Source organism: Cyclopterus lumpus, chromosome 13 (genome assembly GCF_009769545.1).
Source record: "Cyclopterus lumpus isolate fCycLum1 chromosome 13, fCycLum1.pri, whole genome shotgun sequence".
Lineage (NCBI taxonomy): Eukaryota > Metazoa > Chordata > Actinopteri > Perciformes > Cyclopteridae > Cyclopterus > Cyclopterus lumpus.
Genome location: NC_046978.1, coordinates 10755892 through 10771275, shown reverse-complemented (window position 1 = coordinate 10771275; position 15384 = coordinate 10755892). Strand labels below are relative to the sequence as shown.

At 42.9% G+C, this 15384-nt stretch overlaps 1 protein-coding gene and 1 non-coding gene across 3 annotated transcripts; one reads left to right on the top strand and one right to left on the bottom strand.

Moving 5' to 3' along the window:
* Positions 1–7696: 7696 nt before the first annotated feature.
* nek3 (NIMA related kinase 3) lies at positions 7697–13097 on the bottom strand. 2 transcript variants are annotated; one of them, XM_034549168.1, is made up of 14 exons: positions 13066–13095; positions 12799–12922; positions 12442–12535; positions 12256–12353; positions 12072–12155; positions 11691–11758; positions 11504–11590; positions 10626–10680; positions 10183–10383; positions 9876–9990; positions 9190–9357; positions 8966–9088; positions 8751–8868; positions 7697–8529 (listed from the first exon to the last, which is right to left on the bottom strand). In XM_034549168.1, the coding sequence occupies exons 2-14, from the start codon at positions 12913–12915 to the stop codon at positions 8463–8465; spliced, it is 1395 nt and encodes a 464-aa protein (XP_034405059.1). In that variant the 5' UTR covers positions 12916–12922; positions 13066–13095; the 3' UTR covers positions 7697–8462. The 2 variants fall into 2 exon arrangements, with proteins under 2 accessions (XP_034405059.1, XP_034405060.1); XM_034549169.1 differs by having other exon boundaries at positions 8966–9085; positions 12799–13097.
* A 408-nt stretch (positions 13098–13505) lies between these two features.
* Positions 13506–13578, top strand: trnak-uuu. Its single transcript has one exon. It is a non-coding gene; the product is annotated as a tRNA-Lys (tRNA).
* Positions 13579–15384: the final 1806 nt, after the last annotated feature.

The window sequence follows — 15384 nt, the reverse complement described above, 5'->3', positions numbered from 1 at the left end:
CTGGGTTCTCAGACCCGCTGTTCTCTAGAAGCCATAACTCTTCTTAAGACTTTGTGGTTGTGGTGTCACAATGGTGGTGCCCAAAACACAGTGCACTGACACAGAGGTTGGTGCAGTTTTGAGGGGGAGTGATGTCGGCAGGCTGAGGTTGCATCAGGGTAGAAAGTAGGCATGCAGACAGGAAATGCACCAGAATGAGAACATGTAGGTCATACACTACAGGCTGCTGAGAGGGCTGATTCACTGATGGCAGACAGGTGTGTAGGATAAGCAGAGGACCATGCCCACACACAGGAAATAGGAACACAAGCAGGAGCGCAGGCCACGGCCGTGACATGTTGGTTCCTAATCGAACTTAGAGAGCAATGATAAAAATACAACTTCCTCATCCCTTTGAACCAGGCTCCTGAAGGAGACACCGAATTTATTGACATGTTGGCCATAGGGAGGGAAGGACATGGCTCTGATACCCCCAAGGTTATCTGCATTGCTCCAAAAACACACACAAAGACGCACACACACACACACACACACACACACACACACACACACACACACACACACACACACACATCATTAGCCCCATGCAACAGGCAGATAAGATAATCCCACAGAGGCATAATCATCATATATTGATTGTACTATTTCTTTTGTTTTCCATGAACACAACATTAGGGGACACTTTTAAAAGAATACATTTTTGCTATAAACTGTTTTGTTAGCCTCTGTTAGCTTTCAGATTTTTGTTACATCCTTTTCCTTCCATTGTTTCTACGTGTTATACAACAAAAAAACTGACTTGATGTATGGATTACACAATGTGTAAAGGTCAAGAGTCTATGAAATGAGTTGAAGCTGATGGCTGACCTGACAAAAACACACATGAAAATCTGAAACGTTGTTTCAGCACAGACCAACGCAAAACATCACCGTGGGAAACTTTTCCAGAGTTGTAAAAGTACAAGTGGCACAGTGACTGATCAAGACATTAACTTGTCATTTCTTCCTGTTTGAACTTGTGCAGTCGGGGTTGCACTGTTTTAGATCAATAAGCCAAAGGCTAACTGTGCCTTTCCACAAGCCTGACATATTGGATTCATGCTGTGGCATGAACCTCCGCAATATTCTTTGTCATGCGTCACAAACAAAGCAGTTTGGAGTGTAAATTGATCTGTGACAACCTCATTGATAAACAAACATACTGGGTTATTTTTGAAAAATACTTTGCTGCTATTACTTTTTCAACTGAAGAGCAAAGCTATACTGTGAATCGGTTAATTGGGGGAGTTTTATCTGCAAATAATCTAAATGCATGCATCCAAATTTCATTTCAAAACCACAATGCAAGGTTCTACTGGATACAAGCAGAGATATAGTGGCAGATGTGAGATGTTTCACTGAAAATGTTGCAATATGGGGGAGGACAGTGTGTGTCACAAGATTAATCTTGAGATCAGTTTGTAGATCAGTGAAGTGATAAGGCAGAAAGCGCTCAAATTCAATTTCTACTCATGAAAAAAAGAGAAACGATTAGTCCAAGACTTCAAACTGGAATAGTTCATTGAATTTCTCCCCATGAGATAAGGGAAATTGCCTGCTGCCAATATCAAACAATAATAATTATCTGATTTCATAAAACTGCCTGTAAGCTACGAGTGTGGAAGCTTTTAAAGAGTGCTATCGATCTATTATCGGCTCCAAGAAGTCACCGGGCGTGTGTGAGCCACAAACAATAGCAGCCTTTTAAAATGGCAAAGGGCCCAATAACCTGGGCAGAGCCCGCACTGTCCCACTTCACTTAACACAGGATCCAAATGTAACAGTTCCTGTTTAGTTTTTTACCTTACTCTGATGAATTGTGGAGCTCCACAACAAACCCCTGCGTGTCTGTTGTCTGATACAGAGCATGAACATGCTGGCAGGAGACAATGGCGGGTCACCGCAGAGGGCTTGAAATAATCATAACAATGACAGCTCCCTTATTTATAGTTGCAAAGAGACCTCCAACTGCAGCGCCTAAGTGCTTTGTTATTAACAGGAAGAGCTGCTCCCTGCAAATAATAAAGAGCACTTCTCTTTACTGGGTGAGTCACGGTGGCAGGTTTCATTGTTTCCCTCACTGTGTGGTTGATACCACCGAGGTGATAACGGTCTACTAAAACCTCAAATACTGTACGGAAACTAATGTAGCTGAACAGCTAAAATACAAATAAATAAAACAAAAGACACTAGAAATGTGAACACTTCCCTCAGTTTGCTCTGAATAATAAAAGGAATTTGGTAGAAAATGTCTTTCTAAGCATCAGTAGCCAGACAGAGATCACTGGGTCATCTTGCAGCTGCAGTGCTCTTCCTGTTTGAAACTGGTGTGGAGGTGGTGTGTGTGTGTGTGTGACAGAAGGAGAACAGAGAGTGTTGCCACCGCGCCAATATTTTCTCAGAGGCAGTGATTCAATTCAATTCAATTCAGTTTATTTTGTATAGCCCAATATCACAAATTTGCCTTGTAAACATGGCTTTACAATCTGTACACATACGACATCCCCGTCCCAGGACCTCACATCGGATCAGGAAAAACTCCCCAAAAATAACCTTTCACAGGGAAAAAAGGGAAGAAACCTTCAGGAGAGCAACAGAGGAGGATCCCTCTCCCCGGATGGACAGATACAATAGATGTCATGTGTACAGAATGAACAGCATTACAAAGTTACATAAACACATTACATGAATATGACAATAAATGAATGGAACTCCAATCCATGAAACAGAAGGAGGTAGAGAGGAGGGGGGGCGGGGCGATCAGCAGGGCCAACGCAGGAGACCGGCTCACCAGGCATCAGACACCTCCAGGTCCAATGGACCCTATGAGACGTGAAATCACAACGACTCCGGGGAGGAAGCAGAGTTAATAAGGTGCAATGGAGAGATGTAAATTCATCCATAAGGAGAGAGAGAAGAGGAGATAGGTGCTCAGTGTATCCTAAAACATCCCCCAGCAGCCTATAAGCCTATAGCAGCATATCAAGGGGCTGGAGCAGGGCAAACCTGATTCAGCCCTAACTATAAGCACTATTAAAGAGGAAAGTCTTAAGTCTATTCTTGAATGAGGTGACTATGTCTGCCTCCCGGACTGAAAGTGGAAGCTGGTTCCACAAAAGAGGAGCTTGATAACTGAAGGCTCTGGCTCCCATCCTACTTTTTAGGACTCTAGGAACCACAAGTAACCCCGCATTTAGTGAGTGCAGCTCTCTAGTGGGGAAATATGGTACTACAAGCTCCTTAAGATATGATGGTGCATCACCAATCAAGGCTTTGTAGGTGAAAAGAATTTTAAATGTGATTCTTGATTTTACAGGGAGCCAGTGCAGAACAGCTAATACAGGAGTAATGTGATCTCTTTTCTTAGTTTTTGTGAGTACACGAGCTGCAGCATTCTGGATCAACTGGAGGGAATTAAGAGACTTATTAGAGCAGCCTGATAATAAGGAGTTGCAGTAATCTAGTCTGGAAGTAACAAACGTGTGGACCAGCTTTTCTGCATCTTTTTGAGACGAGATGTACCTGATTTTTTAAATGTTACGTAGATGAACAAATGCAGTCCTTGAGATTTGCTTAACGTGGGAGTTAAAGGACAAGTTTTGGTCAAAGATAACTAGGGATTCTTTACAGTGGTGTTGGATGCCAGGGCAATGCCATCTACAGAAACCACATCACCAGATAATTGATCTCTGAGGTGTTTAGGGCCGAGTAAAATAACTTCAGTTTTGTCTGAGTTTAACATCAGGAAGTTGCAGGTCATCCATGTTTTTATGTCTTTAAGACATTCTTGAATTTTAGCGAGCTGGTTGGTCTCCTCTGGTTTGATCGATAGATATAATTGAGTATCGTCTGCATAGCAATGACAGTTTATGGAGTGTTTCCTGATAATGTTGCCGAAAGGACACATATATAAGGTAAATAAAATTGGTCCAAGCACAGAACCTTGTGGAACTCCGTGATTAACATTGGTGGTCATTGAGGCTTCATCGTTTACAAATACAAATTGAGATTGATCTGATAAATAGGATTTAAACCAACTTAGTGCGTTACCTGAAATGCCAATCGACTGATCCAATCTCTGTAATAGGATGTCATGATCAATGGTGTCGAACGCAGCACTAAGGTCTAATAATACCAGTACGGAGATGAGTCCTTTATCTGATGCAATTAGAAGGTAATTTGTAATTTTCACCAGTGCTGTCTCTGTGCTGTGGTGTTTTCTAAATTCTGACTGAAACTCCTTAAATAAACTATTCTGATGTAGAAAGTCGCACAACTGATTTGCGACTACTTTCTCAAGGATCTTAGAGCGGAAGGGAATGTTAGAGATCGGTCTGTAGTTAGCCAACACCTCTGGATTAAGAGTGGGCTTTTTCAGGAGAAGTTTAATTACAGCTACTTTGAAGGAATGTGGTACATGGCCTGTTAGCAAAGACACATTAACAATATCCAGTAGAGAGGTGCCAATTAAAGGCAACACGTCTTTAAGCAGCCTCGTTGGGATGGGGTCTAAGAGACAGGTAGACGGTTTAGAAGTAGAAACCGTTGAGGACAATTGGTCTAGGTTAATGGGAGAAAAGCTATCCCAATATACACCAGGGCATACAGCCGTTTCCAAGGCCACTCCTCTTGATGACAGATCGGCAGTGGTTGAGGGCAAGAGATCATCAATCTTGCCTCTAATAGTTAAAATCTTTTCATTAAAGAAGTTCATGAAGTCATTACTACTGAGGTCTATAGGAATACACAGCTCCACAGAGCTGTGACTCTCTGTCAGCCTGGCTACAGTGGTGCTAAAGAGAACCCTGGGGTTGTTCTTATTTTTCTCTATTACTGATGAGTAATAGGCTGCTCTGGCATTACGGAGAGCCTTTTTATATGTTTTAAGGCTGTCTCGCCAAACTAAGCGTGATTCTTCCAGATTGGTGGAATGCCATATACTTTCAAGCATTCGTGAAGTTTGCTTTAGGTCGTGGGTCTGAGGGTTATACTAGGGAGAAAACCTCCTTTGCCTCACTGTCTTTTTCTTCAGTGGGGACTGTAGCACTATCGACAATATGATCAATCTGGGACGGACTAAAGTTAGCACAGGAGTCCTCCGTCACATTGAGACGTGGTATTGAATCAAATGCAGAAGGAATCGCTTCTTTAAATTTAGCTACAGCACTGTCAGTTAGACATTTTCCAGGTTGGATGTGAAAGACTAAGAACAAGGCTTTCAAATGTTTTGTAGTTTAGTTTAGGTTTAGGATTCATCAATAGGCTTGAGTCAAAGATGGCTGCTACTCCACCTCCTCGGCCGGTGCCTCGAGGAATGTGAGTATTAATATGACTTGGAGGAGTTGATTCATTTAGGCTGACATATTCTTCATGGCTCAGCCAGGTTTCAGTAAGACACAATAAATCAATATGATTGTCTGATATTAAATCATTTACTAATACAGCTTTAGATAACAGAGATCTAATGTTTAGGAGTCCACATTTAATTATCCTGTTTTGTTGCACTGTTGCAGTAGTGATGCTAACCTCTATGAGGTTATTTTGTATGACTCCTCTTCTGGTTACTTTTGATTTAATTAATTTAGGGGCGTAACGTAACTCTCTGAGCTTCGATGGTGCGGAGCCGTGCATCTAACCCACTTAGAACTGCCTCCAACCTAGCAAATGACACTTGTTGCATGTACCGTTATCATTAAGGGAGGCAGAGGAATATACATGAGACACTCTGAGCAAGAGGGAGCGGGAGAGGGAGAGGAGGAGATGTGCGAACAAGCAAAAGGCAAGGTCTTCCAAGCATCACTTGATAAGAGGGGAAGCTGCATGATTGGTGACACTATCGGGTTGCCGGGATGGAGTGGGAACAAGACCAATTAGGCCCTTCAGATTAGATGTCTGAGCGGGGGCCAGAGAGTAGAAACTGTAACGCAGGACGTTGCAGGTTTTAAAATGAGTAGCACCTCAAGGTAAACTGAACAGAGAAAGAGAAAGAGGAAATGCGATCGGGGCCCTCAGATTTTTCTTTTTTTTTCACTCGCGAGCTGCTCATGGCACGCGATATTCAAAAACCCAAGGCAATTGTTTTGCGTGTACTTCTCCTACAAACCAAAACACTGCAGCGAGTTTGCAGAAGTTGTATTTCTGCAGAAAGAGACACAATGCGTTGTATCAGCAAACTCATTTGATTTGACACAACCCTGATGTTAACACTCAGTGTAGGAACGCTACAGAGCAATTCATTTTTTGACCCATTTATAGCCAATGAGATATAACAGACACAACTTCACATCGTTCCTGCAAGAGGAAGCCCGTTCAACTGCTTGATCGGCTCCAAGTGCAACCTCAGAAAATTGTTACGTCACGATTTTGTTCTTGCCCCATGCAGCACCTCATACCCAATAATTAAAGGGTGTGGACTTAATAACATGAACACCTGCACAATTCCATGCAGAGCAATAGTCCTGCAATGCATTCTATTATTTGTGTAATTTGTGTTGTTCATTTCTGATATTTTAAGGTGTTTTATTATATTAATTATCATTATATATCCGCAATATTGTTTGAGATGCTGTCATTCATGGTAAATGGTGTCCAAAAAAGCAAAACCCAAACAAACAAAAAAAGGACTTTCGGCCTGCAGCAGACGCTGTGACTCAAGGCTCACTGTGGGCCTATTTCCTGGCTTGTTCTATTAGTGACACTGAGAATTATGGAATTATTAATATAATCTGAATCATCAACATAACAAAGATGGGAGTAAAACATGTTTTAAATGTAAAAATCAATAAAGAAATTGTAATATAGCAGACAAAAAGGCGTACTCTATATACTGCTGCATGTTGGCAAAAAATAATAATTGCTCAACATATTAGTGTCTAATAAAGAAATAACCCTTCATGAAATACACTTTAAAGATTAAAAAGGATTCCTGTTTTGATCAGAAAATATTTGATCAAAGAATAATTAAACAGAATAGCATTTTACGCCAATTTATAAAACCTGACACTTTGTGATACGTAAGGCTAATCCAGATGTTAGTCTCAAAAAGTACTGAGGTTAAATAATCCTCCAAAAAAATAGTATTACAGTCCTTAGTAACACAATACTTTAATACCATTCAAGCTCAGACAGTTCACATGAGACAGCTGTGCGACGAAGACGCCGTCTGCTTTGTCGTGGATGCTGATGGGAGACCCTGCTATCTGCAGGACACACAGCATGGTGGTGGTGCACTACTTTATCTGTATCCTCGCTCAACACGGACATCTTTGGAGGTACAAGGGGAGATAAAGTAAGCAGGGGGCTGGGGTGTGAGGCCCTGAGGGGGATCCAGTGTGTCTCCAAGATAAGGGGCGAGCTGCTTCCTCAATAAAACACATTGTGGGCAGAGATGTGGAAAGCTGTCAGCCAATGGGAGGCCTCAGCCACCGGGGGAACCTTGGCAGCAGGATAATGCATCCCTGGTGGGACTGTTGATGGTGAATCAGCATCGTTATGGTGTTGTTGACTCAAGGGCCTGTCGTATCTATATCCTGTTGAGCCCAAACCATCACGCCCGAGGCTTGTATTTTTGTGTTACCAACATGTGGTTAAGCTCTTGCCTGCTTTTACTCCATATTGCTGCGCTTCTAATTTGGCAAAACAAGACAGAAACCGACTCTACTTGTTCCCTTTTATTAAATGTCTTTATGCCCTTTCGGGTGGCAATAGCTAAGCAGTAGGAGCACTCCAATATTTATTTGACTATATTCGATTCTTAATATCAAAAAGGACTTCAACAAAGGTTTAATTATATCTGAGCCAGAAGCAGATGTTTCACTACAAACGGCTCACATCAGGGATCTCAACTCCACCTAGTGGTACATTACATTAATAGACCAGCAGTCAGCGTCTGCCCCATTGAATTAAAAGACAAAAGGATACCAATGACTGGACATGTTTAGTGTACTTAGGAAATGGTCATCAACAGGACGGACTCAAAATGGTGCGACCCCGTGGAGACCCGGCTGCTCTGAGGCTAGTACTTCCTGACCCCCCCGACAAAGGCAAACAGGAGCTTCCAGACGGCCTCAATCTACTGGGAATGTTATCATTGGTAACTCGACCAGTACGCGGCAGATGTGCCAAATCAAATGGGAGGAAGAGTGCAGAGAGACACACACATACACACATCTCAAACATCTTTATGTAAAAAATAAATAAATAAAAAGGTTTTCATAACAACAAATTCAACAATATCCAACTAAACTTGCCGTGTTTTGTAGCAGCAGTGCAATCAGGTTCACACAGACCCGTGCAGATCAATATACATAAACTAATGCGTTACCGCCTCACTTGGTCTCATATACTTGGTCTCATGTACATGATGTGAAATGATTTAGTGTCGTTGGTGAATGTCAACTCCTTGTGATTGAACAAACGAGGCTTTAGTGTTCCGACAGCATTTTCTCAACTTCATCCATCCAGTCGCACGGAGATTCTTCCTCAAAGTCTCTGTGAGGCGAGGAGAAACAGAACAATACATTTGAACATTGTTTCCAAAAAAACTGCACATTCCATACATTCAACAGATATTAAACACTCTTTGAACGTTCATATTTAATGTGAATTTTTATTGTGAGTAATGTATATTAGAATAGAATAAAACCAGAAGCCTACCGCCACTGTACCAGACAGATTAAATAAGGGGTGAGTAAGAAGTTAGGGGTACTTACGTGTCCTCGTCATCAGAGCGCGACCGCAGACGCTCCTCGTCTTCAGCCACTTCAGGCTCACCGCCGTCAGTGTCGTCCCCCCGCGGTTGGGAGAGGGGTCCTACCAGAGGGTCATCAACTGAAAGAGAGAACCCCAGAGGACGTCATATTCCTATCAAGAAGAAAAGGACTTTGTAACAAAAACTAAATAACACATTATTCAGATATCAACAGACCTCCGGTGCTTATTAAAAAGGTGCTGAAGGCTCTGCTGAGCCGGGCCTTCTCCAACAGACTCAGAAGCCTCTCAGGAGGATCTTTGTTCCATTGTCTCCTCTGCCTGCCGTCCTCTGGCTCTTCTGACACACCCGGACAAACAGGAAGACAGCTGACACACTCTGATACTGCTCGTCACTTCACAAACTGTGAGGAAGTGAACGCGTGCTCAGTGCTCTCATACCTCCGTGAGTAGAAGCCGCGAAGGCCTGGTTGGTTGATGCCGTGCGGTCAGATGAGACGAGGCTGGCGTTGGCCAACATCTGCCGCACGGTGTCCGATGGCTCAGCGGCCCACCGCTTTCGAGGACCCGGCCCCCTGCTTTTACAGTGCGCTTCGGGAAACCCCACTCCTGGGGTAAAAGGTTAGGATCATTTCAAATATATATATTTCTTGTTCTCAGTAGGGTCCTGGCAATAAATAACATGAATATTATGTTGAAGCTGCATGGATAAAAGCACAAAGAGCAAGGGGAGAAAAAGAAAGCATCAAACAATAAACAAAGAAGAATATTTGTGAACATCTCTTGCTGTCATAACGATGCGTTTCAGCTGCAACAGGAAGGGTTTGTTTCTTTCAACGCCAATTCGTCCGACCGTTCTCAGGTTGTTAAATAAATAAAGCATCTGAAAGTGTTTTTGAAATAACTCCGATGATACTCTCCCTGTATCGTTGGGCTGTGGTGAGGAGTAGGTATAGCGGAGTCCCGTCAGAAGGATCAAAATTCAGAGTTTGAGAAAAATCATATAAAATCGTGTGACACGTGAGCATATGTTCACGTGTAAAAATGTCTGTGAAGCGTCTCTCCCGGCATTGCAGCGGTAAATCACATATTCTTGACAACGGTGTTAACTTGGACTTGAACTCTACCTTCACATGTTGACGTTTTTATTAAACTCCTCTCTCCCAGAAGATGAGCCACCTTCTTCCCCTCTCGTTTGTCCCATCGCCCCGTACGCCTCCCTTGTTCCTGCGTCTCCAGCGCCTGTAAAAGATTCAAGGCGCTGCAGTAAATCACAACACATAACATGAGCTACGGGGGGCCATCTGAACTAACAGCGCCTTGTCAAAGGTCAGATTCCACACAGGAGAAGCTCGAATTGCAAGGGAACAGCACTTTTAAATGCACAGGTGTGTGTGCGTGTGTGTGTGTGTGTGTGTGTGTGTGTGTGTGTACCTGGGAGGGCAGGTGCGTACGCAGGAGTCTGGAAACGCGGTGAGAAGTCAGGATGCTGTGCAGGGACGGACGGTCTTTTGGGTTGGTCTTAAACATCTGCTTGAGCAAGTACTGCAGCTCATAGGGCAGGCGATTGGGGAGGGGAGGGTACGCACCCCGGCACACCTTAAGGATCAGGCTCCTCCAGCTGGATGCCTGGAACTGGACACAAGAGCGAGGCGTGAGACAAAAACATTAATGTTTAACATAAATACATAGCAGATTTCAAACTCAGCTGTAGAAACTGGGCCTCCGTGATTCAACAACAAAGCTTTTACAGCATCTCGCTGTGACGCAAGATGACAGCAGGATTATTGGACACAACAATTCATTGACAATATTTGGAGAGAGGCCCGCAGTCAAATCCCGTGGAAACATGGCGAGAGGAGGGAGGGGGGAAGTACCGGGTGTCGCAGGGTGCAGAGCTCGTAGAGAACGCAGGCCAGAGACCACACATCACTGCAGGACACACAGACACAGAGATGGTTATTCATTCCCTCCAGACATGCGTCATGTACTGGCACGGTCGAGAAGATAAGACGAGACGGGTGAACCCACGCACGAGTTACATAATCACCGCTGAGCTGAGAACACAGGCTTATTTTGAAATCCCCCCCCACTGTTATTGACACTCCAACGCCCAGGACGGGACATTCAGGGCATTGTGTGAAGGAGCGACGTCGATCGAAAACCAAGGCAGAAGGGCTTACGTAAACATGGAAATTGAGGAAAAAAATCACGAGGATTTTCTTTTCTTCGTCAAGAAAAAGTCTGTACATTAAAGTGTCCCTTTTTAAAATTGTAATGAGTTTTGGAAATTGTTTGTGCTCGTAACTATGCAGCAATAACTTAAAGAAAACAGAGCTGCTTCACACCTCTGGTCAACAAGCACCAGGAAATGAAGCCAGAGAGCGGCTCAGCGGCCCTGTGGGAACAGATGCCAGCCGGGGTTCCCCGAAAGGTAATCAGTAGCGCCCCCACCCCGTCAATCATGGGGAGGACCAGCAGGAGCTCATCTCCATTCAGCACTGTCTTTATGGACACAGCCCTCTGTACCACATTTTACAAATACTATTTATTCAACAGCTTTTTAAATTTTTTTTATTGTTCTATAATTGGGGGGTTACGTTTTTTGCTTTTACCAAAATTAACATTTCCTGTTGCAATGCGCCAATTTCCTGAAATGGCCATTGATTCAATGTTATGAAGTTTGAACCTTTTTACTATTAGATTGTGTGCCGCAGAACATGGAGGAACCAGTCGAACAAACATGGGGAGGTACCTCTTATTGTTGTATGGCTTGTTGTCCCAGATTTCTGGAGCCACATAATATGGTGTCCCAACATATGTATGAGCGTACGTCTTTGAGCTGCAACACAATTATGGAAAAAAATTGGTCAGAGCTCAAACGTAAGCAGCGGCAAATCGAGCACCGGGCAGTAATTTAAAACTATAAATCGTGGCCGTACCTGTTCAGAATACACGCTGAGCCGAAGTCCCCGAGCTTTATTGTCCCATTATCTGTCAGGAAAATGTTCTGGGTACGGAAATGAAAAAGAAGCGACGGCTTGAGATGAGGCCAAAATAATAAGACCAGCCAAAATGATGACATTATGTATAAGTGGGAGTTGGGATCTTATCTCGTTCAGCATTTTCATCATTGTTCATTTCCCTCTCCAGCATTTACACTGATGCGATTTTATCAACATGCATCCAACCAATGAACTCAATTACTGACTTCCTGTTCCAACTCATCTGGTCCTACTCATGAGTTTGGAATGTCTGTTTTATGTATTTTAACCGTTTCAGTTAACATTTATAGTAACTATGACGTCTGCAGACTACTGCACCTTGGACTTCAGATCTCTGTGCAAAACCTGTCTGTCGTGGATATGCAGTGCGGCAGCACACATTTGAGCAAACCACCTCAAGATCTGGAAACATAAGATGGCAATAAAACAAAAACACGAAATACATAAAACATCATACGAGACACAAAAGGGTGAGAATAGTTCCAGGAAGGTCGAGGCTCACGTCATCGACACAGAACTGCACAGCTTTCTGTTGCTGAATCCTCTGGAGCAGGTCTCCTCCACTGCAGTACTCCATTACAATACACAGGAAGTCATCAGCTGAACAAACACAATCACACCGTCCATCCTGCAGTCCAAACCACAATAACTGTATGTCTTGTTGGAAGAGAGATAGCCTTGTGAATACCTTCGAATGCCTCCCTGAAGGCCACAATGTTGGGATGTTTCATTCTGGACAGCAGGATGGCTTCTCTCCTCGAATTCTCCAATTCAGAGTGATTCTATAAAAATGCAAAAATGCATTCTCTATTATGCAAAACAATCAGCCTCCACGTCTCTGTACAGTCTGGTAGGTTATCAGCACAGAGCAAATAGGCCTAACATGTCCATATCCTACCCCAGGGACATAACAGTCTGGAATAAAGTAGTCTGCAGCAGGTTGGTTTACAGGGTGGTGCACATCCAACATCTCCTAACGTGTAATCCTCTATTTTATGACTAAAATCACTTGACCAGAAAGGCTTGCTGCTCTGTTCGCACATACCTTTGGCAGCTGGACTTCCTTGACCACATACTTCTCCTGACTGCTTTTACACCGGACCAACAAGGCCCGACCGAAAGAGCCCTCACCGATGACCTTCTGGAGTGAGTATCTCTCCATCGAGCTCCTTCATAGACCACAAAGAGACCACAACAATACAACAACTACTAATTCGAGCGACAGAGAGTGAGCCGATGGAGGCAAGAAGAGTGTCTTGATTTTGGTCTTCAGTGCTCACACAAAAGACACATTTAATCACAGAAATTCTACCTGACTCGGGCTGTTTGTTCAGCCGCTACTTCCTTATTATTATATGACGTAAGCAAATTACACTTGTACTGCACAGCGTGGTCGCTAGATGGAGGTCGAGTATAGCCTCCTAATACTACATATTATTATAACATACACATAAACAACATCGTTGTTATTTGTCATCGTAGTCCAATAATGTCATATTTTGTTCTGTTTTTGAACTGCTTAGGACCTAATACAAACTACATTACCTAAGCCTTAAGTAAGTATTTTTAACGTTTCCTCTTTAATTATTTGTTTTCCAAACCATCACCTTGTGTTATTGTGTCCACACTGTATTGTGTATTGTTCGAAATGCTGCTGTACTGCCATGTTTGCCCCTCAATAAAGTACAAACGTCAGTATCAGCATCAGCTTTTGAAAAATTGTTGTAGGTCATACATCGTTACGCCAATAGAGCCCGGATAGCTCAGTCGGTAGAGCATCAGACTTTTAATCTGAGGGTCCAGGGTTCAAGTCCCTGTTCGGGCGGTAGTGTTTTTGACTTTTCTGATCTGACTGTACCAGTTTAAGACCAAGATGTATCTTTCTGTTAAACTAACCACCGACGCAAGGGAAGTACGATCTGTGAGTTGAGCTTATATCAGTCGGTTCACATTCGCATCAAATTCACAGTATGAGATTACGCTGTGGAGACTGTATCACAGTGCAATGATAATAATAAGACAAATCTGATTTAAAAAGTAATGCAGACACTGTTCACTGTGATGGATTAACACAATGTCAGCACCTTTCAATACTTTTCATATCACACAGCAATGAATGGAGACCACCAACACATGCAATTGTAAATGGCCAGCACAAATATTAAAGTGTATACTACACGTTTTGTAACTATAGGGGCTGAAACTAAGATAAAGGAAAACAGTGTGCAGCAGGATATCCCAAACATATTGTGCAGCACAAACCAAGTGCTTCATAGCCAAACGATTGCATAGTGGGTCCAACTCCATAAATCTGCTCTATGGCAGTGCTCCACCACAGGAGGAAAATAAAAAGCAGTAATGAGGTAAATATTGGGCATGGTACAACCGTTTTTCTGCAGCAGTTTAATAAAATGTGATGGGCACTTTTTGAAAAAGTTCTATCCATTATAATCACAATTCCTCAAGGGATCGCCGGGGGCAGGAATCGATCGAGGCTGACAATGGGCGTGAGGCGCAGTAAATTAGGTCTCCACCCTGGGCAGGAATCGGGTCAATCACAGGGCTGACACATAGAGATCACAGTCTATGACAGAGACAGACAACGACACACAACAGTTATCGTTACCTGTATGTCTCTGGGCTATCGGGGGAAGTCGCAGAAAACAATGACGAGGAGCAATTGCAAGTTGCACACAGAAGGGCCGGACGGCAGGTTCGAACCCTCGACCACGGCTTTCAAAGATGTTTTCAGCTTCTACTGACAGATGGACGTTTCCTGTGTTTTCATACATATTGAGTGAAATACTCCTGGCAGGGTTGGCAATAATGAGAAACTACCAAGAGTATGCTTGATTTACAAAACGTATCCAACCCCCCCAACTCTTCTCCAATGAAAGAAGCTAGCAGCAGTAGCTCCAAAAGTTGCTAAAGCTGACAAGAAAGTTGTCACGTTAGGCCCCCCTTCCAAAGCCATCTGCAAAATTATCATTATGAAAGTAAACATATCATAATGAATGTAAACAGCTGACATGGCTATTGTTAGTACTCACAATTGTTAAGCAGCTTGTGGATTGGACGGGCTTCTTAAACACCTGCGACAGCCACAGATATTGGCTTTTTCTGTCAGCATTTGATACATCGATTGCTGTCAGGATGTAATACAAATTTCAACAAAAATGTCATTTTTGATCAAATAAGACAAGATAGCCATAATCTCTTGGTATTATATAATAGGCTACCAGTCGAGGGGTAAATCAGAGTCGGCCAACTGCCAACTCCATCTGGTGATCATGTAAGACAAATTGTAGATTTTGTAGAAAGTGGCTGAACAAAATTTCTTTTTTAAACACCCATTTTCTCATATAAAACTTTGTACAATTGATTATACCTATATGCAAAGATATATAAAAATACATTTAAATAAAACCTGAATGGACTGAGAGAGAAGGCATGTTCTGTCTCTTCCATGGCAATCTTTTTTTTAAACCCCGAATAGCAGCTTGGCCCTTCTGTGAGGTGTAACAAGATGGCGTTTGTAGACCTGGCTGAAGTTTGATCTGCTCCTTAATAAGTGACACTTTCACAAGGCATTCATGGGGTTTTGCTGGTTATGAAATCAAAGATCATGTTT

Coding starts and splice junctions, on each gene's coding strand:
- nek3 (XM_034549168.1), bottom strand. CDS start 12,915: ATGGAGAGATACTCACTCCAGAAGGTCATCGGTGAGGGCTCTTTCGGT. Junction 11,591..11,690: donor TCAGCGTGTATTCTGAACAG/GTACGGCCACGA, acceptor ATTGTGTTGCAG/CTCAAAGACGTACGCTCATA. Junction 9,358..9,875: donor AAAAACGTCAACATGTGAAG/GTAGAGTTCAAG, acceptor CTTTTACCCCAG/GAGTGGGGTTTCCCGAAGCG.